Raw genomic sequence first — 27,944 nt, forward strand, 5'->3', positions numbered from 1 at the left:
AAAGCCTCAGGAAGATTTTAAGGAACTGTACTGCAGTTAGGTGAAGGAAAAGAAACAATTTAAAAACCAAAAAGTCATATAGAGGAAGATAAGGAACAGGCATGACCATCAAATTAATTATTATTACATTAGAAGAGAGCAAAGCAATCTCAAACTTTCTAGGAGATACTCTGTAATCTTTTGTGAAGGACCATGCAATTTGGGAGTTAAAGACAGAATTCAGTTCAAGATTAAGATCCTAAATACAGATGACTAAATGAAGGCATATATATTTCTCATTGATGGAGATCTAGTTAATATACTTAAAGGGATAAAAAGACTGATTCAGCTGACCAACCAGTAGGTATTTATTCTCAACCAATTATTATTAAGACAAGCTGCCTCTGTGACAAGAAGTTGGACTGCCTAAAAAGGCCAATATTTGGCACATCTAGGCATGTTTTGTGCAAATCATTTAATAACTTTCCCATTCACAGGAAAATTGTGTGAAATTAATCAAGATTACCTCCAACACGCCTAAGCAGCAGATTGCAAATACTCTGATCCAGAGTTGGATGCATTGTTCCCAGAGATGTACTGCTTCTTGACAAAAACAACCTCAAACCTCGTGTTTCATATTAATTTGTGTAGTGGCATTGCTGGTTAGCCTAGAAATAGCAATTTCACATGAGAAAAGAATGACCAGCTTGCTTCTAAAATGCATGCAACTCCAGAACATTGACATGTAGGCAAGAGGCCCTGCACCATAACTGCATGTGGGTGAACGTCCCAGACAATCTTTTACGCATCTACCGTAAGTGCTTTGTAGGAATGTTCCATCTAGCAAGGTATATCCCCAAAACATTCGACAATCATGTCACCACTGGAGGGAAAGGCAGGATCAGGGATGGTATTGCTAATAGCAAAATACTTGCCAAAGAGGGAGGAAACAGACAAGTAACAAGTCAGGTCAAGTTCTGCATACTCTGCCTTTGAGTGACTACATATATGTGTATGCCTACACATCCCACAGCTGTCCATGAAAGAGTTAGGGCATGCAATGCCACAGGGTGCAAAATGAAACTGCGGGACGATCAGCTTTGCTTTACAGTATTTAGAAAAACACACAATCAATTTTAAGGACTGCTCCGAGACAAACTTGATTTACTGTCAAACAGAGACTTGAGAACTTCCAGAGCAGCATGCAAAACTTCTTAGAAGCCATTTCTAAACAAGTGAAAGACAAGAGGGTGATTGGGAATGGCCAGCATGGATTTACTAAGAGCAAATCATGCCTAACCAACCCAGTTGATTTCTATAATGAAGTAACTGGTGCTGTGGGCAAAGGGAGGGCAGTAGATGTTGCATATGTTAGCAAGGACTTCGACAATTTCTTACAGTCTCCTTATCACGAAATTGGTAAGATATGGGCTGGATAAGTTGATAAGGTGGGTGGAAAGTTGGCTGGACTGCTGAGCATAAAGAATTGTGATGGACAATATGAAGTCCAGCACGTGGGCAGTAATTAGTGGTGCCTCTCAGAAATCAGTACAGGGACAAATATTGTTTAATGTCTTCATTAACAACCCAGATGATGGCATGGAACACACCTGCAGCAAGTTTATGGATGACACCAAATTTGGGGAAGTAGTTGATAAACTGGGGGGCAGGGTTGCTATTTAGAGAGACCTGCACAGGCTGAAGAAACAAGCTGGCAGGAACCACATGATATTCAACAAAAGCAAAATCTTGCACTTGCGATGAAACAACCCCATGCAACAGGCTGGGACTGACTGTCTGGGAAACAGCTTTGCAGAAAAGGATCCAAAGTCCTGATGGACAGCAAGACAACGATGAGGAGCAATGCATCCTTGCAGCAAAGAAGGATGAAAACATACTGGGCTGTATTATGAACAAAACCAGGAAGGCATTGATCCTTCCCCTCTCTTCAGCACTTGGGAGACTGCACCTGAAGTTTCAGTCCAGCTCTGGATTCACCAGGACAAAGATGGTGCTATCCTGGAGCAAACCCTGCAAGGGCCACCAAGCTGTCCCCCCGTGCTCTCGGGGGCTAACCACATTACATACAAGCTAAGAGAGCTGGGTTTGTTTGGATTTAAGAGAGAAAGCAAAGAGACCTTATTGCTGTCTACAGCTACCTGACTGGAGGATTCAGAGAAGACAGACACAGACTCTTCTCTGAAGCACACAAAAGGATGAGAGGCAACAGACACAAGTTGGAACATGGAAAATTCTAATTTGTTGTTTTGGTTTTTTTAAACCATGAAAGTGGTCAACTGGCACAGGTTATCCAGAGAGGTTGTGGAATCTCTGTCCTTGGAGGTGTTTAAGACCCAGCTAAACAAGTCCCTGAGTAATTAATCTAATTCAAACTGCATTGGACTGGATGACTGCTAGTAGTCCCTTCCAACTATTCTATGATTCTGTGAATTCCAGCACTTGATTGATCTTCACTGAGTAGTTTTGGGTATGGACACAGAACATCCCCAGTTCTCCCAAGATGAACAAATATTGTTGACACCAAAAACATTTCCCAAAGTCATGGCAATAACTTTGGCATCAAAAATGTTTCCCAAAATGATGTGGGAGAAGCTAATAATGATGCTGACTCATTAGCAAGAGCAGAAAGTAATTCCCCCCCCCCCCCCCCCCCCAGTGAGGAAGTACATATCACAACATGGAAATACACATCTTGTACTAGTCAATTTTCCCATATTGGATTACTGGTGCAAATTTCACCAACTCAAACTTTCAAATAAATCAGTCCTTGAGCCTGGAACAGACACTGTGTTACACTGTGGTACTGGGAAGCAAATATTGCAAACCTCTGGAATTCTGATACTATGTAGGTTGGTAATGCATGCTTGACTACAAATACTACTCAAATACAGGTCCCTGCCTTTTATTATTGGTTGAGAATTGGTTTGTGTAAATGTATACCAAGAGTGACACTGACTTGAAAAAAGAGCATCTCAAATTTATGGAGGAAATCAGAAAATAATGGTAAAGTTTTGCTGCAACAACAGTACACTGATAGTTCCTTGTTCTCACACATGCTTTTGATGAAGTTAAAATTTACAAACTTGCTCACAGTAAAACAAAACATAATTTTTATGAAAGTGTTTAGGAGAGATGCACTCAACACATATACTTTTACTTCAGCTCATCTTAAATGACCTGCAAAAGGAGGGATAAAAGGACCAGGAAGAGTGCAAGAGCAAGGGTTGTTTGTGCACTTTTTTTTTTTTGTTTGTTTCTTACATATACTCAAAAGAAAGTTTGAATGAGTCAGTTTTACTACTGAAGTCTTTGCTTCCTTTAAATCGTATGTCAGCTTTAAAAAAATTGTACTGAAAAACATATTTTCAGCCCTGTCCTGCCAAAGAAGCCCTAAGCACCTCCCCAATCAACTTTCATTTCTATCAGAAAACTCCAGAGCCCAACAGAAATAAATCTTTTCCCACTTGGGGGGGGGGGGGGGGGGGGGGGAGGAAATCAAAACCTATTAATGCTAATTAAACAAAATGGTAAAGAGCTGAATTAACAGAAAACTGTAATATTTTTCTAGACTATTTACACTGTTGAAGGATCCCCAGAAATTTTCTAAATTGACTTTGTATGCTTTCTTTAATGGTCAGTGAAGATCACCAATAACATTGGTCTACATCGTAAATTTACAATCCTGCAACGTTTTTACTTACACTAACAGAAGTGTAGTAGAAATGCACAGTAAAAAAAGTAATCAGAGGCTTTAAAAGATCACTGTTGGATTTACTCTAGGGGATAAGAGAATCACTAACTAATAAATAGCATACTTGTCTCAAATTCATAAGTAACAGTACCTGTAAAACTCCTTTTTTCCAGCTTTTCCCTCATCTGTAGGTATTAGCCATCCTCCATCAGCAAGTTGCATCCCATTTCCAGCTAATACATACTCCTTACTGAAAAAGTCTTTGATGAAAAACTGGAAAGATTCTGCATTTGTGCTGTTAATTTGTATGCAATGTTTTGAAACACCATATGTGTAAAGCTGCAAAAAATTACATGAAAAAGACAACATAATGACAATACAGTAAGAATTCAGCTGAGAGTTTTTATATCTAATGTTATAAATTCAGATAAAACATGTCCTTGATGTTGAGACAGCTTTTATCTGACCTTGTCATTTTGTATGTAATCCAAGGAGAATCCAAGAGGAATTCCCAGCAATTATTTTAACAGAAGAACAGCATCACAGTGTGCTTTAAAAGTGTTTAAAAAAATTCAGTAGCTTTTGTACCTTCCCTGTATCAAAAGCAAGAGGCTTTTGGTACAGACTTACCTGAGCTTAAATTTTAACTGTGTGTTATCTTAAAACAGCTTTTCATATGGGTTAAAAGTCAATAGCATCTATAATTGGTGGATTTTTTTCTTTTTTTGATGCTTCTCTTGTTTGATTATAACACTACAGAGACATTTATGACCCTTACTATTTGGAATACTCTTAAAAACTGTGGATATGCAAATCTACTTAAAAACTGTAGCAACTGGTATAACAGCTACTGTAAATACTTCTCTCAAAACTGAAGAATGTATCTATTCAAAATCTACTGAGTTTTTGTTTGCTTGTCTTACGGAACAGACCCCAGGAAAGATGCACCATAAAATGTTATCAATACCTCTTCTGTAGAATAAAAACCAGGAGATTTCTCCTCTACCGCAGTTTTCAGAGAGATTCTATTTCTTGCAGATGTTTTTATGACATAAAGACTACCTGGCTGTGAGCTAATATTTTGCTTATATTTCTTGTTAATTCTCATTTCCTGCAGATCTCTGGCACAGCGGAGATTTGTCATCATCTTGACCATAGCTGCAAAGGGGGGGGTGGGGGAGTATCATCAAAACCTTTTCACAGTATATATCCATTTAAGATATAGTCACACTATAAAAGCAGATTGAGAAGCGTATTTTCTAAGCCACTCTCCAGATTTTTAGAAACTGCAACAGTCTAAATATTCAAAGTTTAATGCATTTAAAAAACAGTGTTTACTGAAGGCATTTGAATAATATTTATATGAATGATATGAAATAAATATGAATATGTAAATCCCCGAACTAAACTAAAATCCATGTATTTTTTGCATCAGACTGAACTCTTGTCTTCACAGAAAACTCCAAATTAACAGAAATTGGTTGATGATGACTAGTCCATAACCCTGAGATTTTGACCTGTAAATAGGAGATCTAACTCTGCAAACGCTCACATACCTGTTCAAATATATACAGTGAGCCCTTCTGAAAAAATCCAGATTATTTGACTGTAAAAGTTACATAAATTACACACATTGGAACGTTCAAGAGAGCTTAGAAAGCATAAGCCCACATGCTAAATAAAGTCAAACAGTTGAGAATTTAAACTCTGCTTCTTTGAAAATGACATAATCAGCCATTTATATAGTTAAGCCTACATTTTAATTAGAAAACAAAATGACTACAAGCTTCTGCAAAAGTGAATGAAGTATAGTAAGGCTATTCGTTAAGGTTCCTAAAATATTTTACTTAAGAGGTGTATAAAATCAAATATCAAATGAAACATAAGCCATCTTTAACACTTGTTTCTGAAGCACTGTGTGAAAACACATTTTGCATGTTCTTACTTAACTTTGGAGATGAGATGAATATGCTTTATTAGGAGTGCAATATAAAATATTAGGAAAGTAATTATTTCCTAATTTTCCTGAAAACAACCCCCAACAAACCCAAAACCTAAGCTTAAAAAGAAGCTTCTTTTTATTTAAAAAAGAAGTCTGACAGAATATGCAAAACCCTTAAAGGTTCAGTTCTGACAGTTAGTATTCACAACAGGAGAGAAATCAAAATCTGAAAATACCTAAATTGCCATTTTCTAGGTCAGTGTCTGCTGCATGCTGGATGCAAGGCTGGTAATCCTGAGGTTCAGCAATATTTTGTTCAGTTGTATTTTGTTCAGTTGTGATCTGATTTAATTCCATCTCTTCAGTCATATTTTTGCTGATTGGTGAGTCGCATCTTTTGCTGCTGCCTTGCTGACCAGTAGAAAATGTCAGCTTGGTTTTGAAGGGTGGAATAAAAGTCTTAACAGTTTTGCCAGATCTGTACAAACTTCTTGTTTCTTCGCTCTCTTTTGCTGAGGCCTTACATGGAGTAGAAACCCCTGAAGTACCATTTGAAGACTGCCTTAGTGCACAGTGCTGAAAAATGTCAGGTTTAGATTTGAATCCTTTAAAGTCTTGATCTGGTAGAGTAAGGGTAGGTTTCTTTACTTCTTGTTGTTCTTTACTAGCCCTACAGAGAAGAAAACATTTAAACATAAGAGTTTCAGCTTCCTGACAAAAATCTTTGTATTACTAAATTAAGAATATCAAAATTCTGACAACTTTCAACACTACGTCAATAAAAAGACAGAATTGATCAGTCTTTGATATTTTAAAAACTGAATACTTAATTTCTATCTATCAAGAAAAGAGAAATACAAGTGTAAAATTTGTTTAGCATCTCACTGGTCTACTGCAGCAATGTGTGTTATACGGTAATTTAATACATACTTATTTTGAAGTTATTAGTCTTATAAAGTTGGGTAGTAAATTATTACCATATATTTTTAAAAAGTTACAAGAGCTTGCGAGGTTTTAAGAAATTGTATTAGAAGAACTCTAAAATATATTATAAATTTCTCACCCAAAAGGTTGACAAGTTATGGGTTTTAAAGGAACATGGTACATAAATTTTCTTCTGTCTTTGAAAATGCCTATAAGACAATTAGAAAAAAAGTTTGAAATGAAATTACATGGATAGATATTTAAAGCACATGTTTTTTCTGTATTAATATTATAAATACATAGAAAAGTTTCCAGAGTGGCTTTAAACAGCTTTGTTCTTCCCCTCCCACCCCCCCAAATAAAAATCTTTGTGTAAAACATCTTCACACTAGTTGCAGACAGATCTAAAGGATAAGTGACCACAATGCTGAACTCTCCAAAGTTCTGTTTGTGAGCCTGCAAGATGTTTTCAGGCTCCTGAAAGGAACAAGTTTATCATATATTTAATTCCAGGTAGGCTTACCATTCAATTCAGAATTCTTTTAGCAACTTTTTTTGGTTTTTTTTTTTTTTAAAGTTACAACAGAAAAAGGCACATTTGCACAGACTCCCCCTTCCATCATTGAAGGGCATGCTTGGAATTATCATTATATAAATCATTATATACGTGACATAACTAAGTCACATCTGCCTGGAATTTAAACTCATTTGTGCTATGCCCTTAGGCTGCGCAAAGGAAGTTTCATGAGAAGTCGTATATACAAGATGCCACATGTTCTAGAAGTCAGAGACAAGACTATACTGGGGATTAGAACTGTATTCAGTTGTTCCACCAAACAACAACAACACTGTTCGGATCCTGCTGCAGGGTAGGATAATACTTACATATGAAGGGTATAAAATTATTCTCTGGCAGCAACTTACAAAATCCATTTAACACTTTCTTTAAATAATGGGTTTTATGCTTAAGACAGATTTAGGACAGTATTCAAGAAACAATATACTGGTTAAACGAACATATTTGATGAATCCTGCTACTGAATTCTAGGTGATGGCATGCAGTGCTTAGAAAGCACGAACTCCTTAAAGGATACAACTTATCCCATAACTAAAAGCTGTAGGCAAAATCACATTATCCTAATACCCTAATCACTAATTAGCTTTGCATAAAGCATCAACTCAAACTTCAAAACCTTGATTTCACTTTCATAAGCCTCCATATTACTGGCTTGAAATATTAAAAGCATCTGTAATATAGACACCTATCAGTAAGTATATTCTTCACAAATTATTATATGATGAAATTACCAGTACCTTCTCATTTTCCTGTAGATACAGTTTTTAATTGAGACATTACAGATCAATAAAATAAATCCTTCCTAGTGAGACTAGAATTTGTGAGATTTAGGACTATGAGAAACTGAATAAATTCTTACCAAGCTGGAACTCAAACCAGAGTTCTTGCAGAAGTAGTACATTATAATATACTTAGATGCTACACAATAAAGCATACCATTAATCATGTGATTTCAAGTCAGCAGAGACATTACCATAGCAGCTTCCCTGAATTTCCATGACTATGTTGGTAAAAGAAGCAGTTAAGCAATCTTATTATATGTTAGTTTATTGGAAATTGAAGAATTCTAAAGATAACAACCAATACCAGATCACTGCTTAGAACACAAGACGACTAAAATTACCATCAGGCGTGCTTTTCAAAGCTTTCAAAGATCTGGGGGGATTTGTTGTTCTGTTAAACTCAAGCAGTAGCTGTCGTTTAATTGGAGGTTCTCCTAGGATAAAAACACAGATTTTTAAAAGTTATGTTCCTTTTAAGTTCAGTTTCTTACCAATACTCCATAACTTAATTATAATTTCTAAATAAAATATTCAAGAAGTCAGCAGAATTAGCAAGTTTTCAGATCACACATCTGTATTAAACGGCCTTTTCAAACACAGAGCTACTTCACCACAATTTGCAGAATTTTCTTCTGTACAGAATGACTGTATATAATGATTTCAAGACTCCATATACTGAAGTCCGTTGCAGAATCTTTTGTGGTCAGCAGGTCTGTTCCATCCACATCCAAATTTGTGAGCCTTAAGTTATCAAACATACTCCAGTCTGCCTCAAAGCGCACCGCAGTGGACTTCAGCAGCACAGCTCACCTGCGTCTTCTTTTGTACTTTCAGTAATCACAGAGTCCCTACGGAATTCTGAAAAAGCATGTAACACATATTTTACAGGAGCTTTAACTAAGGATGTGGTTCAACTGTGTCACAGCTGTTTCAAGTTGGACTGGTAGAGTCCCATCTGCCTTTTCACGCCTACCCAAACTTTCCTGCACTAGCCTGCCCAACCTTTGTACCTGAACTTGTGCAGCTAGGCAGCAACTCTGTTGCAGTCTACTGTTCCACAAAGAGTTTTCAGGTGGCCCAGGTCCCTGAACAGGTCTGGGTGCCTGTGCAAGCATTAAGTACCAACACTTCAGCCCTGAGACGGATCAGTTTTAGATGGTAAGAAACCACGCTTTTAGATGGACAACTATGTTTCATATCAGACTAGCAGTCTCAATGTAAGAGAAACCTTGTCCTCATCCACAAGGCACAAACCAGTGAACATGGAATTACTACTTCTCATTTTTCAATGAAAAAAACACTAGATTTATGCAGAAAGGAAAAACAGGAGTCTGCTCAGAGAGAAAATAAGCAGTAGTTTTGTTCCATAACTTTATGATAAAATAGCAAAACCTGCATACCTTCAGAATTACTAATCACAAATTTAGCTTGTACCATGTATTTAAGGCTGGAAAGAGTGGATGAGTTATTGCCCACACCAAGAATTTTTGTCATTAACACTAAGAACATCAATTTCTCTATGACCTAAAAATCAATGTGGCATGCAAAAAAGCCCCAAACAACCCACTGCGCGGAAATATGGTGTTGAACATATGTAAGACAAAGACTTACCGAGTGAGTTTTTTTCTTCAAAGTGCCTCTTCCCAAAGGTCTTATTTTGAAAGTTTTTATCCAGCCTGCCACTGCAGGACTGTGCAGCATTGATTTGTAGTCCAGAATTGGAAAGATCATCTTCCATAAAAGCTCTTGCGCTTTCTACAGCCTCCACTTCCAAGTAATTTTTTGGAGTTTGGAGAAGATTAGTATTAATCTCTGCTTTAGCAGTAGCACTACATGAAACTGCTTCAGACTCTGTTTTCATCCCCAGATTCAGCTGCCCTTTTCCAAAAGACCTAGTCTCCTCCTGCTGAAAGCTATTTTTAAGTAACCTTAACTGCTTGTTTTTCTTACTATGTGGTACATACTCAGGCATTTTGACATGGTGAGTGTTTAGGAAAGACTTCACTTCCTCAGGGTAGATGCTTTTTAAGTCAAAATCTTTATTGGAGCTTTTCTCAGTTTCAGATTCTGAGATGATTTTATCAGTTAGAGATTTTACATGTTGACCACTCTCTTTAATTGAACTAAGTTGATCCGTAATGCAAAGCCCCCTGCTTGAGAAGTCATCAGGTTCTCTTAAAATTGCCTTTGCTTTTTGATAGGCATTTTTAGAGACTGTTACCTGCTTTCCACTTGCAGTGCTGAATCCAAAAGGTGGATTTGAAATCAATTCAGTGCTGGCATTTTCTTCCTCTTTTGGTAACACTATCCGCATTTTCCTAGGAACTACTTTAGTGTGCATTTCAGACTTTTCAACACCTTCCTCAACTAAAAATGCTTCTTGTATATCCGATGGATGACTACCTTCCATTTCTGAAAAGAGCTGTCTAGCTTTCCTTAGTGACTCTTCTGATAGTTGCACAGCCTTACCACTTGCTGTACTAAAAAATCCAAGATTGCTTATAGAAGAATCTGACTGCTTTATCTGCTTATCTGGAAAAGGCAAGTGCCCTAAAAGCTTAATATTCTGTTCAAAGCAATGCCTCTGAGAATTTGGAACAGGCTTTGCATCTGCAAATGTGTTTGTGTCTTGGTGACCATATTCACTAGCACTTGCATTTACTTTAATAAAATGGGATGCAGCTGAATTTATCTCTTCACTTCTTGTAGCAGAATTAGGACACTCGGCATGAATGACAGAGGATGAATTTCCAGCAATTTCTGTTTGATTAGTTTTTGAGTTAGTCTCAATTTCATATTTTACAGATTCACTGTAGTCTTCTTGAAACATCTGTCTGACTCTTGCTAATGCATTTTTCGAAACAGAAACTGCTTTACCTTTTGCTGTACTAAACACAATCTGTTTCATATCATCCTTTTGATTTTCAACATTAAGTGACATTGCTTTTAAGCTAGTTAAATTAGTTTCATCTTCAGGAAGACTGACCAGTGACTGGTTTTGGCAAGCATTAACTATTGCGTCCGTGAAGCAGTTTGTATCAGTACAAGGTTCATTTAAATGTTCTAAGTCAAATTCCTTACTGTCACAGTTCAAATGAGAAGAACTACTTTTTGAAGTTAAGAGGGATTGATTAGACTTACTGTTGCTATCCTCAACAAATAAAGTATTTTTTGTATCTCCAGGCACAGAGTTATCTTCAAGGTCATTTGATGTCTTCGTTAAATGCAGAGATGCAGCAGAGCGCACAGGAAAATCAGGTACATTTTCTGAATCGTCCCTCTTTTTTGCCGAGTATTCCATCTCTCTCTCTGCAAACAGTTTTCCATCTTCAGACAAACGAGTTCTACTTATAGCATCACTCTCCTGTCCAGGAAGCGATTCCAATTCTGACTTTCGAGGTCTGACATCAGCTTCTTTACATGCATACAAAGTTACCAAACTTCTTTCACGATCTTCATCTAGATTAACAAATGTATCTACTTTAACAGTATCAAGAATCACAGCATGTTTAATGGGACTGCTCTCTACTGTCTGCTGAAATTGATCTCCAGGTTCTTCAGGAACAGGCTTTTTATTTACATTCAGTTTTTCTGGATCACATTGAGCAATGCTTTCAATACATAAATCACAGTCCTTGACACAGTTTTTACCATATTTCCTTTTCCTTAAGGGGTTCGCAAAATTGTCATCGTATTCCCTTCCTACATCAACATTTTCTGCAAAAAATTGTTCAGCTTTAGCCAAAAATCCATCAGCAATTGTTATTTTCTTGCCACTAGCAGTATGAAAACCAGTCAGATAACTCCCTTTCACTTCATTTTTTTCAACATCCACCTCTTGCTCCAAAGGTATTTGATGATGATGGTAAGAACCGATTTTTATTTTGCTTTCATTCACTAACAGGTTCTTATCATGGGTGATGTCTTCTCCTTCCATATTTTTACAATTTGTCTTTTGTTTATCAGAGTTCTCCAAAACATTTACATCTCTTTCTCCACATCGTACATTGATCAAGTGTAGAGAATTATCCAAAGCCGCATGAGAAATGGATATATTACCACCAGCTGGAGTTCGGAATTTTTGTGACAAGCGTCCATTTTCCTGCTTTCTGTCTTCTCCTTTCTGATTAGGAGACAGGTTTTCCATTTCATCCGGTATGCTTAACCTATATTCTTCTGCAGTTGTAATAACATCTTCTAGACATGTTACATCTAATGAGTCTTTTTGCAAACTACCTTCAACTTGGCAATCTCCATGATTCAAAAATTGTTTGGAATTTTTATGATTCTGGTGATATTTTTTAATGGATGATTGACTGTTGATGATAGTGTTAGTACTATTGAAATTAACACTTCCATTATCACTTATTGGTCTTTTTGTCCAATTTTCCATATTTTTCTTAAACGGTGTACTAATATTTTCCTCAATTTTTTTCTGTGTGTGGTAGGACACAGAACCTGTGCGGGAAATGGCATCTATGCTTTTGAAATCTGGAACACAAACAGTTTTTCCTTTGTTTTCTTTTGTCAGGCATCTGACAAAATTACCATTAGAAGACATGTGTCCATTTGAATTGCGGTATCTAGTACTAGTTTCAGAAGATTTAAACAGATAGTTATCATCGTCCAAGTCCCTGAAGAGGTCTGCAGATCTGGTCAAAGCCTCCTTAGAAATACTTATTTTTTTACCTCCAGCTGAAGTAAAGCCTACAAAATTAGAAAATTCAGATATTCTACTTTCATTTCTGTCTAAGTTAGTAAAAGTAACCTTTTTGTCATTTTTACGGAAAACCACTGTGTTTTCTTCTTTGTATTCCACCACTTTAGAGTCTTCATTTGTGTCTTCCTGCTTAGTGCAATACCTGTCATTTTTTACTTGATTTTCAGATTTAAAAGTGCTACAAAAATCAGCATCTTTCCTTGTTTCAGAAGTATTTTCCACATTTGTTGTTCCACACGTTTCTACAGTTCCAAACTGTTGAAAGACATGACTTTGTATCATGTTACTTGGCTTTTTAAATTGTGTAAATTCAAACTGACTACCTGTTTCTTCCAGGATACTAGAAAGTTCAGCAATTTCAGCTTCTTGGCTTGCTGTCAAGGTTTGATTTGTTTCTTGCAAGGGTTGTTGACTTCTAGGAAAGTTTTTACACAAGCCAGCTTTATGGGGAGTAAACTGTGTATGTCTAGGCTCAAGATAACTTGTCTGTGAACCTAAAGAATCAGATAAATTACTGCCCAACTTGCTTTCTGAATCTGAGAAAAATGTATTCTCCTTTTTAACTTGATTTGAAATGTTTCTGACTCTTTCCATGGAAGAGGCTTCAAAGCATTCATTTTCAATATCTTTGAACAGCATCCTGCCTTTTGCTATACTGACTTCAGAGAACTTAATTTGCTTATTGGAAGCAGTCTGAAAGCCACCAAAGCCCAGATTCAAACTGCATGCATTAAGATTTCCTGACAATTTCCCTTTATACTTTAGGTTCTCATTTGGCTTTTTGCTGGAATACATAGGTGCTACTTGTTTATCTTCTTCAGAAATCACTTCATTTAAAGAATTATCATCTATACAATCTAAAAATTCTTCAGCAATCTCTACAGCTACATTATCACAAGCAGCTGCTTGAGGGCTTTCCTTCTTTTCAACTGACTTTGGTTCTTGATTGTCAGCTACAATTTCTGATGGTTCTTGATTGTCAGCTACAATTTCTGATGGTTCTTGATTGTCAGCTACAATTTCTGAAAAGGCAGCTGCATCCGTTTTCTCCCCTTGTTTTAACCCAGTACTATCATCTTTGGAGCAGTTTATTCCCAAAGGTCCAAGTACTTCTCTACAGTCAACTACTGACCACTGGTCTGTAGCATGCCGTTTATCAGTTGATATTTTATTGCAGCAATCACTACTGACTCTGTTTATGCCAAAGTGGATCTGACCCAAAGTATTAATGAAACTGCCGTTTGTCACAGATGTAGTGTCATGGTGCATGTCAGTCAAGCATTCATTATCCCTAGGAGAAGACCACGCAAGTTGTTCTTTAAGGCTCTCAGGTACAGTAGCTCCATTGTTCACATTAGCACGCACATACTTATCTTCCTCGCCTTTCCTTAAGCAACAGCCTTCAGGGAGCAATCTAGAATGCTTTCTTGCCATTAAGCATGCTGAAGTTAGAACTTTACATTTTATATTTGAAATTATTTCACTATGTAAAGAATCTGTTGTGTCTTCTTTCTGTGTGTTAGATACTTCTAAGCATTTTAATGATGTAGCAGGTTGATCCTCTCTTGCATTTTTCCTCAAGTCTCTCAGGTCTTGTTGCTTCAGCCTATCATTGATGGAACTATTCGATGAATTATCCATTATATCCATTTTTAAACTACAAGTGCTGAAGTCATTTTCCTTTCTATTCGATTGCAAATGCTTTCTCTCAGCAAAAAGCAAGCAGTCTACAAAACAAAAATACAGAAAAGAAGTGTTAATAAATTAGTTCTCATTTATGCAAACAAATGCAGATTTTCATAAAATTTTGGCCCATAACATCATTTATCCACGTTTAACACTGGTACCATAAATATCACTTTTGTTTTCAAATGTGAACGCCTTGACAAGATTGGAGATCCGTTTAATCTAATCATGTTCTAATAACCAGGAACAAGTGAGTAGCCTGCAGTAAACACTACAACTAAAAATTGATTTTTTATTTTTTTTTTTAAACTAATAATGAAATTTGAGGAGAGGGGCTTCCATTCCTTGTGTCTCAACATAAGGACTTGTTTCAAACTTTAAAGAGAAGTACTTCAATTCCTAATATTAAGTAATTCTTCTAGCAAGAACAACAGCTTTTAAGAATAGGAGTACATGCTTGCATTTGTTATATAATTTGTTTTTTTAAAATACTTTGTGCTTCTGGAAGAAACTGATGTAGTCTTAAACCTCCTAATTTTAGAAAAATAACAATACAACTTTACTATTCTTTATGATCTCTTGGAAGCTATCAACTCAGACAGGATCGCCCTTGACACTACAGTTATCTGAACAGCATTGACAAAGATAATTAAGATTGTCAATTAGAGTAATGGTTCAAGGTGGAAGTTTCTATTCCAGAAACTAAACCAGTAAGTTAGCACCAGATTATCTGAAAATAATGCTATTTTGTCACTATTATTAAAACAGACCAGTTCCATAACAGACTAGTCAGTTGCAGAGCTACTTTATCACAAACACAAGATTTTACATGATTTTATGTGAAACATTTACATAAAAGGTTCTCGATAAATAAATACAGAATCCTCCACAAATGATGAAAAGCTTAATAATATACCTTGCTCATCAACACTGGCCACATGACAACCTTCAAATTCACACGAATCAGATTCTGAATGTGGTAATTCAGGATGAATAGGCAATTCAGAGGTTACTTCTTTCTGTATTTTTTCTTCTTCATACAGTAAAGTATTATTTATTGTATAAATAAATCTCTTGGATCTCTTTCTCAAGCTGGTTAACATATTCAAGCTTTTAAAGCCAGACTTTGTAAGAGGATTTTCACTATTTGTTAAATGTAGGTCATTGCACTTATCTGGAGATGTAGCTCTACATACAAGTGGGTGAGACAGAACATCAGTTACAACAGATTTAGAAGTTGCTTTTAAATGCCTGGAAAAGCTGCTATTGTAGACTACAGAATACTCTGTGACATTTGTACTTTCAATTAAAAAAGAATTACAGTTTAAGAAGCTCATTTTGGAAACCTTCTCAGCTGCACATCCTTTTACTGACTTTGGATCTTGAACTGTCAGAGACACAGATTTTACTGGAGTTATTTCTGATGTTGGGTTGTTTTCTGAATTTTTCACTTCATAGCACTTTTCTGACAAATTGACACTGAACAGCTTTTGTGCTTTTATCAACTCTGAAGTATTCAGTAAAGATGTTTCCACAGCATCATCCTTGGTCCTTAGTACTGACTTCTCTTCTAAGTTTTTCTCTCTACATAAGTCAGAGGGTGGAGAGCTACATACAGACGTTTCCAAGTGAGTTACATCAAGATCAGACAAGTTCAGTTGAGACCACTGGCTTGATGAAGATGGCATGTCTTCTTTCACAGGCTTCTCATTCTCAGATGACTCATGTGTTCTATAATCTTGCACATCTCCTGCAATCCTAAGAGACTCCAGTTCCTTTTCATGTCCTATTAAACAGCCATCTTTACCATCCCCTGTATCTTCGTCTGTGTTTTGGAGTAAAGAATCCTTCATTTTAACAGAGTGGCTTTTTTCAGTGCAGCTAGTTGTTTTCACTTCCTGTGAAAAGCCAGTCTTTCTTCTAATAGACTGCTTGGAAGGAACATCCCTCTTTCCTTGTGCTTTATCTGTGTTTATTTCACATTCCTCTAATGCATCCAGAGCATGAGGCACCAGCAGAAGAGTTCCATTAGACTTTGCAGGCATGTTGAATGTATCCTCCTCAAAGCTATTCATCTCACCAAATAAGCCATCTAACATCGCCGACTCTAAATAGTTTAGAGGGGATGGGGAGAGGAAAAGTAGTAAAAAATTTTAGGAAATAACTTAGGAACAGCATTGTTTTTATAGGTAAATACAGCTTTCAAATTTATGACAATTACTTTTATTCAGGAGTGAGTTTGGAAAAATAAATCTACATGTCTTTAAAGCAGGGTACTCAACAGCAGCTGTTAGAGGAAGCAGGATGCAAAGGACATACCTGCAGATGCCCTGGCCTCCTGAGGACCGTGGTGGTTAAGCACGTTTCCAAGATGAAACCTAGCTGTCTCAAAAGAATTTTGTTCTTTCTACAGACAGGAGAATGAGTAGGTAATTCTACAAGATAAATGTCTAGACTTTTTCCTCCAAAATTTATACCAGATGGTAGGCACCAAACACCTTAAGAAGCTGCCTATTTTTGTCTATAACTGGCAGCTAAGGAAACTGTTATTTAAGGATGATTCCAGTAAACGGTCTTTTGCTTTGATACGGAATAGTATAGTGTCTAGAAGGATTTAGAAAGGATTCTCATTTTTTAAAATTTATTAGGAATCTTTTAAGAAGTTCCAAATGATTGGCACAAATATTAGAAAAATAATGAGAATTTTTTGTTTGTGTAAAGCAATAATATGCAGTGGTGAAAAAATAACCTAAACTCTATGTAGACAGCCTTAAAAGCTTACACATACCAAATAAAAATACTACCTTCTCAAATGTATGAAACTAGGCCTACTTATCAAAATATTTCATATCCAAAAAGATAGCTAGGCTTTATTTTGAGAATACCTTTTAAGGCTTTTTCATATCAAAGAAATTGTAACCAAGTACCTAGAAAATATCTTTGTCCTCTGTTTTCCTTGGGCACATAACCAATAGCTTAATTTTTTCCATAACCCTTTTTTATGCACAATTTGTAGAATTTAGAACTATTTTCCCTATTAGAACTTTTAAATAACCTGGTGTATGAAAAGATTTTCCATCTGGAAGTCCACAAGAGATTTCTCAATACTTTATCACACACATCCAACTATTTGTAATTCATCCATTAATGGTTCATGCCCATGCTGTAGGCATAAAACCACATCACATCTCTCTAACAGTTACCCATTCTCTTTACTTCCCATTTTTTGCCTGAGTGACAGAAAGTATCACTAAACAAGATACTGAAAAGACGAAACTAACACTACAGATTGAGTGTACAGGTCCTTTTCCCTTATTGAAGTGCATTCCTGTGGAGTCACTTCTGTGCTACTGTAATAATCTGCCAACAGAGCTTTCTAAAAAGACACAGTTGTATTTCTTTTTACTTAAACAGGAGCCATTACCTTTAATTGAAAAAGAAAACCAGGAGTATCTGAAAGATTGTAAAGATACTGGTTGTACACTGAATAACCTGATCCTAGGGGGGGGGAAAGAAATATCAGGGAAGTTCATTTTGACTTCTAAACTCACTGGAGGGTCAGTGAAATGACAACCCAAAAAACAAGGACTGCACAACAGAATTCTGTTTTCCCAGTAAGTGCCCTAACTAGGCAATAACTACTTAATTTGTTTTCTCAGTACCTCTCCTTCTGGGTAAATAATACAATACTCAGAAAAAAAGAGGCTTAAACATTAGATGTTTCTGATCTGGAGTCATATATTGACATTGCTAGAATATATTGCCCTATTTCAGGTTGGAAACCTTATTAGCAGAGAGTATTGAACCAGTTGCTCTTACTTCATGAACAGTTTTAGACACTGAGGTTAAAGATAGACCATTTACTCTGATCAGGGTTATAAATGGAATGAGTGACGTAATTTTGTTTTTTGAATTAAACAGTTTAAATACGAAGTTTTGGGCAACAGGCCAGGGCAAAGTATCTAAAATGTTACAGAATTTCATGTTTCCCATTAGTTTTTCCATTTAAATAGCTTCCCAGCCAATATGCTTATTATTATATATTTGAAGAATCTTAACTCTGAATCCCCCATTATAAACCTACAGCAGAGCTGTGAATTCTGCTACAAGGGCGAGATGCCTAAAGCTTAGTGTTACAATGACCAGTCTTAGACTTGCTTAAACTAGGGACATGAACCTTAGGAATTAATGATTGGGTTATAAATTAATATGCTTAATGAATATGCAATGAATATACAAATTTAGCTCCTTTTGTGAAATTCTTTAGTGTTTATACATGACAGTACATATCTTGCAGTCCATAGTTTTGCTAAATGTAAAACAATTTTAAAAAGTTTTCCTCTTCCCCCAAGTTACTACAACTAAAAATAAAAAAAATCCTGGGAAAAAAAAATCTTTGAAATATTTGGTAGTTCTTGTACTTTGGACTGAGTGCGTATGTTCAGCCTCACTGCTATTAAGGATGCAACTGGTACAAGATAAATAATCTCTTCATATCCTTAAAATCATGTAGGTATTCAAACCAGTATTATGATCTCTCCTGTTTTCTTTGGCTGAAACAAAAATTATACCTAATAAAACTAATTGCCTTTCATGGTCATACAACACTATTCCAGAGAAAACCAACATTTGAAAGCTACAAACATGGAGACTTGAGCTATCCTTCTTTTTGCATTACATCTTCAAATGCAAAGATCACTATTATTAAAAGGGGAAGATGGGGAGGGGGCTGTGGGAGACATTTGCAAAAGGTATTTTGTACTTTAAAAAAAAAACCCAAACATGTTTCTTCTTCCTCTTATTTTTACTCAGACATTGTTTTAACTAGCCTTCTCTACTGTAGTATTGGATGGAATAAACCATTTTGGAACACAGCACAGGACATTAATTTGTCCTTCATTTTTAAAAGCATTTTACTGACTACAGATTGCTTGAATATGTTTACTACCAACTACATATTTTTCTCAACATGTTTGAGCCTACAATACAAAAATAGCAGTATATATTGCTCTGCAAGCAACAATGCTTCCCGACCCCAGCATTCTCAGTCCTCCTCATCAAATTCTAAACTGATTCTTTCACAATCCTTACATATACCACCAAACAATATTTTTAGGGCAGTCCATTCAATTCAGATAAGGAGACATACACTCCTAAGGATATATTGTCCTGTCTAGCCTGTGTCAATCTCTACAGTACCCTTTTACACCCATACTTGCTGAACAAATTTCTGTTAATATTCTTCCCTTCTGCCATCATTTCTCAACAAAAACCAAAAAGCTCACATTAAAGTGTACATTTTTCACTTGTTCACTAACATGATCTAAGAACATAGAACGACAACATTTTTTTCCCTTGGCTGCATTCATGTAAAACAAAAATAACGTTTCATTTTCCTAAAGGATTTCTCCTGTTTTGAACTACTAATAGGTGAAGTAAATGAAGAAAGGCTATAGCAAGATTAAAAAAACAAGCTCACCACAGAATAATGAGTATTGGGGTGAAACTTCATGATAAAGCTAAACCTATTCAATAGCTAGAAGTAGCAGTCTTGCTCCCCCTTGAGCCTGTACCATTTTTCTCTCTCAGCTCTCCTATACAGTCTCACACCTTCACTTACACCAGTACTAATCTGGTTGTCATCCAGTGGCATGGTAACATGATTTAATTCACTGAGTCAACAGAAACTAATTCCTTTTTTTAAGGCCAGATTAGTTTTACAAAGTTGAATCAGTTCAGGAAGTCAGACTACACAGCTGGCAGAGGAAATAAGCCATAAGATCAGCTCAGGGTAACTTTACCCGCAGTCATGCTTCACAGTATACTTAGCAGTAAAGCATCAATGCATACCAAAATCTTTGATGTCATCTTCAGCATTTAGCTTTACTGTCTCTGGTACGGACAGCATACTCGTATCACTTATCCCAGGGTATTTATCATGGTTGGAAAAAAAGTTGTGCAAAACCTGTAAACCAAAGACATAAGCTGTTATATACATTGCATACCAGTAACTGTCACTTCAACAGTAAAGTAAGCAACTCTAAACATTTACTGCTATATCTGAATAATTCTGCATCTCTTAAAATGAAAGGTAACATTTTCACAGGTACACTTGAAAATAAATAAGCAGATAATCCCCATTTTCAATGCAAACCACGTTCCATTCTATGATCAATTTAAGGGCAGTGAATGGGTTCGGCAGTTTACTATAAGCAAACCTCTTAAAAAGGCACAAAGGAGATATGAGGAAGGAGAAAGAGGTTTTTCTTGTTTTAACTTGTAATGGTTTGTTAACTATGAAGTTTCAGGTAGTTACGAATCACATATAAATTTGTAATTGAATCCTATTAGCACCATCCTTGGTTTTCAGTCTGAATAACCATTCAGCCTTCATATACACAGAGTAAAATCACAATTTTGCAGAAACTCTCCCTTTCCTGACAGTAGCAAAGGTCTGAAATTAATACTCAATTTCAACTCTTGGTATAGTGGTTGAGCACAACAAGTTATTAGATAATATAAGCCAAACAGTAACTCCCAAAACTTTGACAGAAGAGGAAGAAAACCAAACCAACCAACCCTCAGATAAGTAGCATATTGCAATTCCTAGGTTTGATTTCTCTTTGACTCACTCCCACTTGTTGCTAAATCTAAGTGATTTGCCTTTTTTTTTTAAAAAAAAAAATTAAGAAAAAAACCACAGCAAAAATATTCCTCAAAGGGGGTTATTTGTGAAAATACAATCTACAGCCAGGCTTTGCAAGTTTAGTTTTGTGAGCAGTAACTTTTAAAAATAGCCAGATAGGAGGGCCTAGAACGAAAAAGACAGAATTTTTTAATCTTGGCTCAAGGAATGTACAGGTAACTAAACAGCTTAACTGAAATTAAAGAACACCATGGTTCTTAAAACTACTTACCATCTCATCTCTTTCATCCTGTTGCTTTGCTCCAGAAACAGAATCATTCTCTCTAGCTTTAGAAGACAGACAGACAAGTCAATTCATTTGCTCCTAAGCAATTTGCTGCGTGTGTTCAAATATGGTTGTGTTTTGGAAGGGTTTTCTTTGGGTTATTTTAAATGCAACTGAAATCAGTAAATAAAAAGCTACTAAAAACTAACCAAGAGTTCTAACTAAAAAGTTTTACAGGTGAGGCAGAAAGACAGTGTACAAATGCAGTTTCATAACAGCACAAAACACCCTAAATAGCAGGTTGTAGTTGCTGCTATGTAGGTATGTTAACACTCTGAGCCCACCATCACTGGCAATCCCATTTCCAGCAGTTATTCATGGCACTACTCTCATAGTTTTTTCTGTCAAAGAATCTGGGTGAGATCTTCAAGCCCCTGTGTTTGGTTTTTTTTTTTTTTTTCCATTTCCTCCCACAAGATCAGAATATCTTTTCACCTACATTACAAAAGAGGAAAGTGAACCCTATTTTTACGATGCCTAAAGAGCAGTATATTCAAATAACATGTTTCATAGACATGGCATCTAGGTTCCATGTAATAGCCAAATGACACACACTTTCCTTTTACAGGTGACAGATGGCAGGGAGTGGGCATCACTACTATAAAATACTAGGCTCCTCCAGGAAGTGCGAGAATGAGAAGGAGACCTCAAACCACAACTCAGCTCCCAGAAGAACCTCATTAAGCTATGGGTACTTTCCCCAGCCTTCCTTTTCAAGCCATGTCATTCTGAACCAATGAACACCCAAAACAGCACAACTCAGTGGCCTTGTGAATAGTACCACCACCCCTTCCCTGCCAACAGAGGAATCAGAATATCTCAAGTTGGAAGGGACCCATAAGGATCGAGTCCAACTCCCTGCTCCTCGCAGGACTACCCAAAACTAAACCATATGACTAAAAGCATCGTCCAGACACTCCTTGAATTCCAAGAGGCTTAGTGCCATGACCAGTTCTTGCATGCATTCTCAATATGCTTTATATGCTTGCATGCTCTATATGCTTTGTACAGTGACAGTTTAACCACATTAAAAAGAGCCATGTCAGGAGATAAGCAGCTATCCAGGTTTTCCCATTTTCTCAAGAGTTTTCATCAACAAATCATAAAGTCAAATTTCATTTTGCTTATCATATGCTAAAGAAATCCCACTTAGGGCAACACCTTAGGTCAAGGCTCGATGTTTAGCAACACTGTTAGGACCACTTAAACAGTCATCACCCACTCATTCTCATCCTCAGTTACACTGGCACAGCTGTTTGTGCAGCTGTGCAGTAAATAAGGTCCAGGAATTGCCCTGTCCAAATAATGCAGAAAAGGGGTTGCTACTCTACCCTTAATTGGTTTAGTGGTGGGCTTGGTAATGTTAGGTTAATGGTTGGACTGGATGATCTTAAAAGGTCTTTTCCAACCTAAACGATTCTATGATTCTATGAAATACGGTCTTCAGTTGTATCAGTATCTCAGTCTGTCTCACTGCATCAATATGATGGTAGGCACTGTGAGAGGGCTTAAAAATGCTGAAGCTAGCACTGCTGCTGGAAAGTTTACTCAACAGGCTACCTCCTTAGACTTCATAAACATACTCACATGACTTAATCTAATAGTATCTAGTTTTATGATAGTGCAAATATAAGCAATCATTATCTAATCCTCTTTCTATGCTTTGCTACGTTATTTCTAAATTTATATTCCCTAATCCCTTATATGAAGGAAGAACTTTTGAAAAGCAATGACATTTAATTTAATTTCTTCCTTTTAGGGCTTTAAATAAAGTCACCCACTAAGCACCACTGTAGGAGTTTTGTCCTTTTTAATAATAAAAAAACTCCCCATCAGTTCACACTAAGTGAACTTCCAGTGTCAAAAGCAGACATCTTTAACCCTTAGCAAGTGTTCATTTTTAGAAATACCTATTATCACTGTTGCACCAAGTGTAGGAGGTGTGGCTAAAGAACTTGACCAGGACATATCTGGATCCACTTCAGCTCCCAGACTTTCAGAAATACGTTTTGGAGTTCTGACCTAGAAATATATTTAACAATTATTATTTCTACGCAGAATTCTAAATGTACTACTCAGGAAAAAGAAAACAAAATGCAGGAATAAAATATTTACCTCCAAAAGTTTTGGTGTGCAAAACAAGCTTCCATATGGTCCTAAAAAACATTATATAATAAGGACATTAAGTCATACCTAAGACAGAAGGATTTACATCTACAGATATCAGATATTTTGTAAAAGCCATGAAATGAAAATACAAACCAGGCACATTACTTCTCTGAGGTGTTCTGTAAGTATTCCTTAAAATAGCTGGACTGCAAAACAAAACCAAATTAAAAAAAATATTATTTTCACTTGTCAATGTCTGAAAATAAGTAAATATTTCACACATTACATATATTACTGCCTCCGTTATCTTCTTTGTAACGATGGCTATTTCCCTAAATAAAATGTAGACTTCTCCTAACCATCAGTAAGTATTTTAAAACTTACCATATTACAAACTGTAAAATGTTTCTTTTGTGAAATGTTAAATTTCAGTGATGATTTGTCTGACAAATAGTTTAACAGATTTCAACATAACGACGCATTTCTTAATATGCTGTATGAAACTACGGAAATTGGCTTAATTGATTTTAATTAAATAATTAGTTTAACTGTTCTTATACCAGTATATATTACATGTTATAATCAACATGAGTTCTTAGATTTATCTGAAATATATACATCTATATGTAGAAATCAAGGCTATTACAAAAAAAAAATCTCAGGAAATATTATAAATAGCTTTACAAATTACTACTTGAGAAGCACATGATACATCACTAGTACTCCTTCTTGCAGTGGATGTTGAGGATTTGGGAAGCTGAAATAATGTCAACAAATGGCGTATGCCAGCTGTGAAGGAGTAGAAAAACAGAAAGGAAGAACACCTAAAAGCAAGGAAGTTTTCAAAATTAGCTAGTGTTTTATTTTCAAGTCACTTAGCAACCTACAAGTATCATAAATATACTAGACTCACAAGATTACTCACTGCTCTGAAAAAGTCTACCAGTCAAATATGGTGGTTTCAATATTGCTTTTTGCTTAAAATCCAGTTTATTTTTATTTGTGTTGTCATTTTTAGCATACCTAGCAGCAAGGCAGTTGCGACAGGTACCAGGAGGAGAAGCAAGTATTTCATTTTCTTGATCTATTTCTCTTCTTGTGATACCTGGGCTTATCAAATTCTCTCTGCCTACAACAGAGAATAATAATAATCAACACAACCTTGCAAAACTACAAGTGGCAGTTTTGATTTTAAAGTTTAAAGGTAAGCTTTAAAAAAAAAAAATGCAACATCTGATTTTTAGTTGAAAAAAAGAACACCGAAAAAACCTTTATCCTCTAGTGCTTTCAAGATGTTCAAATCTACATCCAAACAATGCTAAACACATTTCAAATGCACAGCCAAAAGTAACTCATTATGTCACTTTATTCACTTGTAATTATACATGTGTATAATTGTATACATGTGTATACATTGTGTTCAAAAAACGGGTAGATGTGGCACTTGGGGACATGGTTTAGTCTAGCCTACCCTTGATTGGCTTACAGTAGACTTGGTAGTGTAGGTTAATGGTTGGACTGGATGATCTTAAAGGTCTTTTCCAACCTAAACGATTCTATGATTCTATGTTTCAGTATATTTTCTTGATATTGTTCAAGCGACATATTCCGTTTCAGTTTTAGTATACTGTATTGCACCGTTCTTGTCATTGCAGAAGTTACTCTTAGGAGAAACTCAATACATGCAAACATGCATTTGTACCAGCTTCCCCTCAAATTTACTTAAGACATATACTTCTTGATTTGAATAAGCAGCATAAAGCAAAAATTATTTCTGGAACTGTTAGTGGAGGCACTGTCACTGGTAGCAGTAGCTATTTATACACTCTGCATCTCCAGGCAAAAGAGAGAGTGTGCCCACCAAAGCAGCAGAATTCTCTGAACAGTAAACCCCTCACATGGACAAGCAACTACTCAAAAGAATTCCTACTCAGAAATTTCCAAACAACTTCCATATCAGAAATTACACCTAGGTTTTTGCATTTCTCTCTGCTTCTGAGTTCCTGAGTCCACATGCACAGCACGGCTGCATCCCAGTACCACACCAAGGTGAAATCCCACCAGCTTCCATCTTTGCTCTTGTTTTCACAAGAAGTAAAACTAGGTAAAAAAGCCAGTTGGCTCTAACCAAGAAAACCAGGAAAAAAAGATCTCAGGCCAGCCACAGGTAACTATAGATACTTTGGTAACAGTCATCTTCCCTTCTTTATGGAGTGTACACAAATGTCTGCATGCACAAGCACAAAGCAAAAGTAACCTTTTTGAAATGGAAAAATCACAAGGTTCCTTTATTTGCAATTTATGAAATGCTACCAAGAGTTCGCTAGGGACTTAACACTAAAAGGCCAAATAGCTACATTTAGAAGAAACATGTTCTCAGCTGAGAATAAGTTGAGCAATAAACTGAGAAATGAACAGGGTACCAATATCCTATAGAAGCAATGTTATAAAATATATTTGAACAGTAACACAGTTCTACACCTTTAAAGGCTTTGCTTTAGGATCTAAGAACAATTCTGATAATAAAGGGAGTCCTGTGTTCATCTGTAACCTATTTAGAAGAGCTTCCCTAACTGTTAGGAGGGCCCAGACACAGTACATGTACAAATCAGATACTGCAGGAACAGGGTTAGATATTCTTCCATTGAGGAGATTCTTATATGCAATCATGCATATATTCTCCATAGAAAAGAGTCTTCTTTCTGTCCAAGGAGGATAGGTACTATGGCTTGCGGGTACATCAAAAAGGAGCAGAGCGATATGTGCTTTCATGACATACTTGGGATTTGGAAATAACGTAGTGAGGAGTACCTCGTAAAAATAGTAAAACTTCTTGTCTCCAAATGGAAAAGTGTAACTTCTTTCCATGACTTATAGTTTACTAACTCAAAGAGCTTAGTGCTTTGAAATCCTTCTAAGAAAGGTTAGAGTGCCCTACAGATTGACTTATACTTCAGCATGGTAAACATCATTCTCTCTCTTGAAAAGATTTCTAGAGATTTTTGGATAAAACAAAAATCAGAATGCTGAAAAAATTCACTCAGATTCTCAGTCACCAGGTTACACTAATAAACTCATATGCTCCTTATATTAACAATATTTAGACCATTAGGACTAGGACAGTATCTTTTCTACATGGAACTTTGCATGTACATTACCAGTTTATTGCAAGGCTGAATTCATTAAGATTAATTCTGCATTTTTCAGAAGCCTACTAAGATAACCTTTTTACTCATACAATTTATGCAGTAGCATTACCTGTTACATTAACAATCATCAGCTACCACAACAAAAAGTAAAAAAAAAACAAAACCAAAAAACCCCAACTCTTGCTTCTAGACGGCACAAGCAGCTGTTAAGTACTACTTAAAAAAAAAAATACTCACTTGTTTCTATTTTTTTCTCATCCAGTTCTTTTCCAGGAGAAGAATAACGTGCCAGTGTCATATTTTCTTCTTTAAAAATCAGTGGAGTTGATGCCAGCTGACTGTATGTGGAGGTTTTTGCCTTTGGAGTTTTAAAAGATGTTTGATCAAGCCAGCCACTGGGACCATCAAGTTCTCCTAACAATTTAGGCTCATATGAGGGTGCTTCTGCGCTGAGTTCTTCAAACCAGTTGAGACTGATAGGCCCTAAGTCTATGAAGAAAAAAATACAGAAAACCACATTAAAAAAGAAAAAAAAAAAGAAACCTGCCAAATGGCATGCAAATAATACATGACAACAAGTATGAGTTCATATGTTATTAAATGAGGACCTAAAATAGAAATCTTCATTCTATATATGATACATGTAAGAGAAGACCGTAATTAGTTGTAAATTAATACAAAATTAATGCTCCATGCAGGATGTGAAAACACATTAGGCATTTAAATGCTAGCAGCAAAACACATTGCTCCTTCCATTGTCATACTTCTATTTTGTTTCTAGATAGCTTTGAACGCTAATAACCACAAAATATACAAGAATGTCTGTCCAAATTCTCAGACCATTAACAAAACTAATCTAAGAACAGATAAATACCCAGTTTGTTTAGAATTAAAAGTATACATCTGGCTTTCAGTTTATCTTTTATTTTACTCAGACTGGCAAGTTAAACAGGTTCCTTTTAACATTAATAAACCTTACAACTACAGGTGCATTTGGTAAAAGACTAAACCTGGCCTGCATGCAGATACATAAGGAAGCCACAGCTAAAACACAAGTACAAAAAATAACTGAGTACACATTATGAAAAAAAGCCATAAATTAAAAAATTTAAACAGAAGTTAAAAAAAAATGGTAGATATTAGTGAATACAGATTTGGGGCAAGTAGAGCTGCTAACAAGTTGCTTAACACTTTTATATGGAATATACAGCCTACAGCAGATGTGTACAAAATAGCAATGTCCAGACAGCAACCCTAATAAAAGTTATTTACTGTAGAGAAGCTGTACCTGATTCACTGCAATGTGCCTTAAATATTTCAAAGAAAGTTGGTCTTTCCACAGGTTTGTAAGCCATTTTCTGATCCATAATGTTACTGGAAGAGTTGTTGAAAC

The 27,944-nt window shown here is 36.0% G+C and overlaps 2 protein-coding genes across 4 annotated transcripts in view; one reads left to right on the forward strand and one right to left on the reverse strand.

Annotated features, from left to right (window-relative positions):
* The window catches only part of N4BP2L1 (NEDD4 binding protein 2 like 1), a 39,847-nt gene extending 28,711 nt beyond the window's left edge, over positions 1 to 11,136 (forward strand). Inside the window, exon 8 of one of the 3 annotated variants that reach the window (XR_012831982.1) lies at positions 11,100 to 11,136. The gene's annotated coding sequence lies outside the window, so the exon portion shown is untranslated. Of the gene's footprint in view, positions 1 to 476; positions 2,629 to 3,864; positions 3,901 to 11,099 lie in introns of those variants that run through there. The other 2 variants (XR_012831981.1, XR_012831983.1) reach the window with 2 other exon arrangements.
* Positions 1 to 27,944, reverse strand: part of BRCA2 (BRCA2 DNA repair associated) — a 42,391-nt gene extending 14,447 nt beyond the window's left edge. Inside the window, exons 1-16 of the mRNA XM_075727660.1 lie at positions 27,840 to 27,944; positions 26,789 to 27,040; positions 24,426 to 24,531; positions 23,556 to 23,608; positions 23,409 to 23,449; positions 23,204 to 23,315; positions 21,240 to 21,295; positions 20,173 to 20,287; positions 15,239 to 16,429; positions 13,676 to 14,363; positions 9,528 to 13,594; positions 8,258 to 8,350; positions 6,697 to 6,766; positions 5,870 to 6,303; positions 4,659 to 4,849; positions 3,843 to 4,030 (exon numbers count right to left, since the gene is read on the reverse strand). Coding sequence (XP_075583775.1) covers positions 3,843 to 4,030; positions 4,659 to 4,849; positions 5,870 to 6,303; positions 6,697 to 6,766; positions 8,258 to 8,350; positions 9,528 to 13,594; positions 13,676 to 14,363; positions 15,239 to 16,429; positions 20,173 to 20,287; positions 21,240 to 21,295; positions 23,204 to 23,315; positions 23,409 to 23,449; positions 23,556 to 23,608; positions 24,426 to 24,531; positions 26,789 to 27,040; positions 27,840 to 27,918 — 7,736 coding nt within the window. The 5' untranslated portion in view covers positions 27,919 to 27,944. The remainder of the gene's footprint in view (positions 1 to 3,842; positions 4,031 to 4,658; positions 4,850 to 5,869; positions 6,304 to 6,696; positions 6,767 to 8,257; positions 8,351 to 9,527; positions 13,595 to 13,675; positions 14,364 to 15,238; positions 16,430 to 20,172; positions 20,288 to 21,239; positions 21,296 to 23,203; positions 23,316 to 23,408; positions 23,450 to 23,555; positions 23,609 to 24,425; positions 24,532 to 26,788; positions 27,041 to 27,839) is intronic.

The sequence above is a fragment of the Pelecanus crispus genome, chromosome 1, assembly GCF_030463565.1.
Source record: "Pelecanus crispus isolate bPelCri1 chromosome 1, bPelCri1.pri, whole genome shotgun sequence".
In the NCBI taxonomy this organism is placed as follows: Eukaryota; Metazoa; Chordata; class Aves; order Pelecaniformes; family Pelecanidae; genus Pelecanus; species Pelecanus crispus.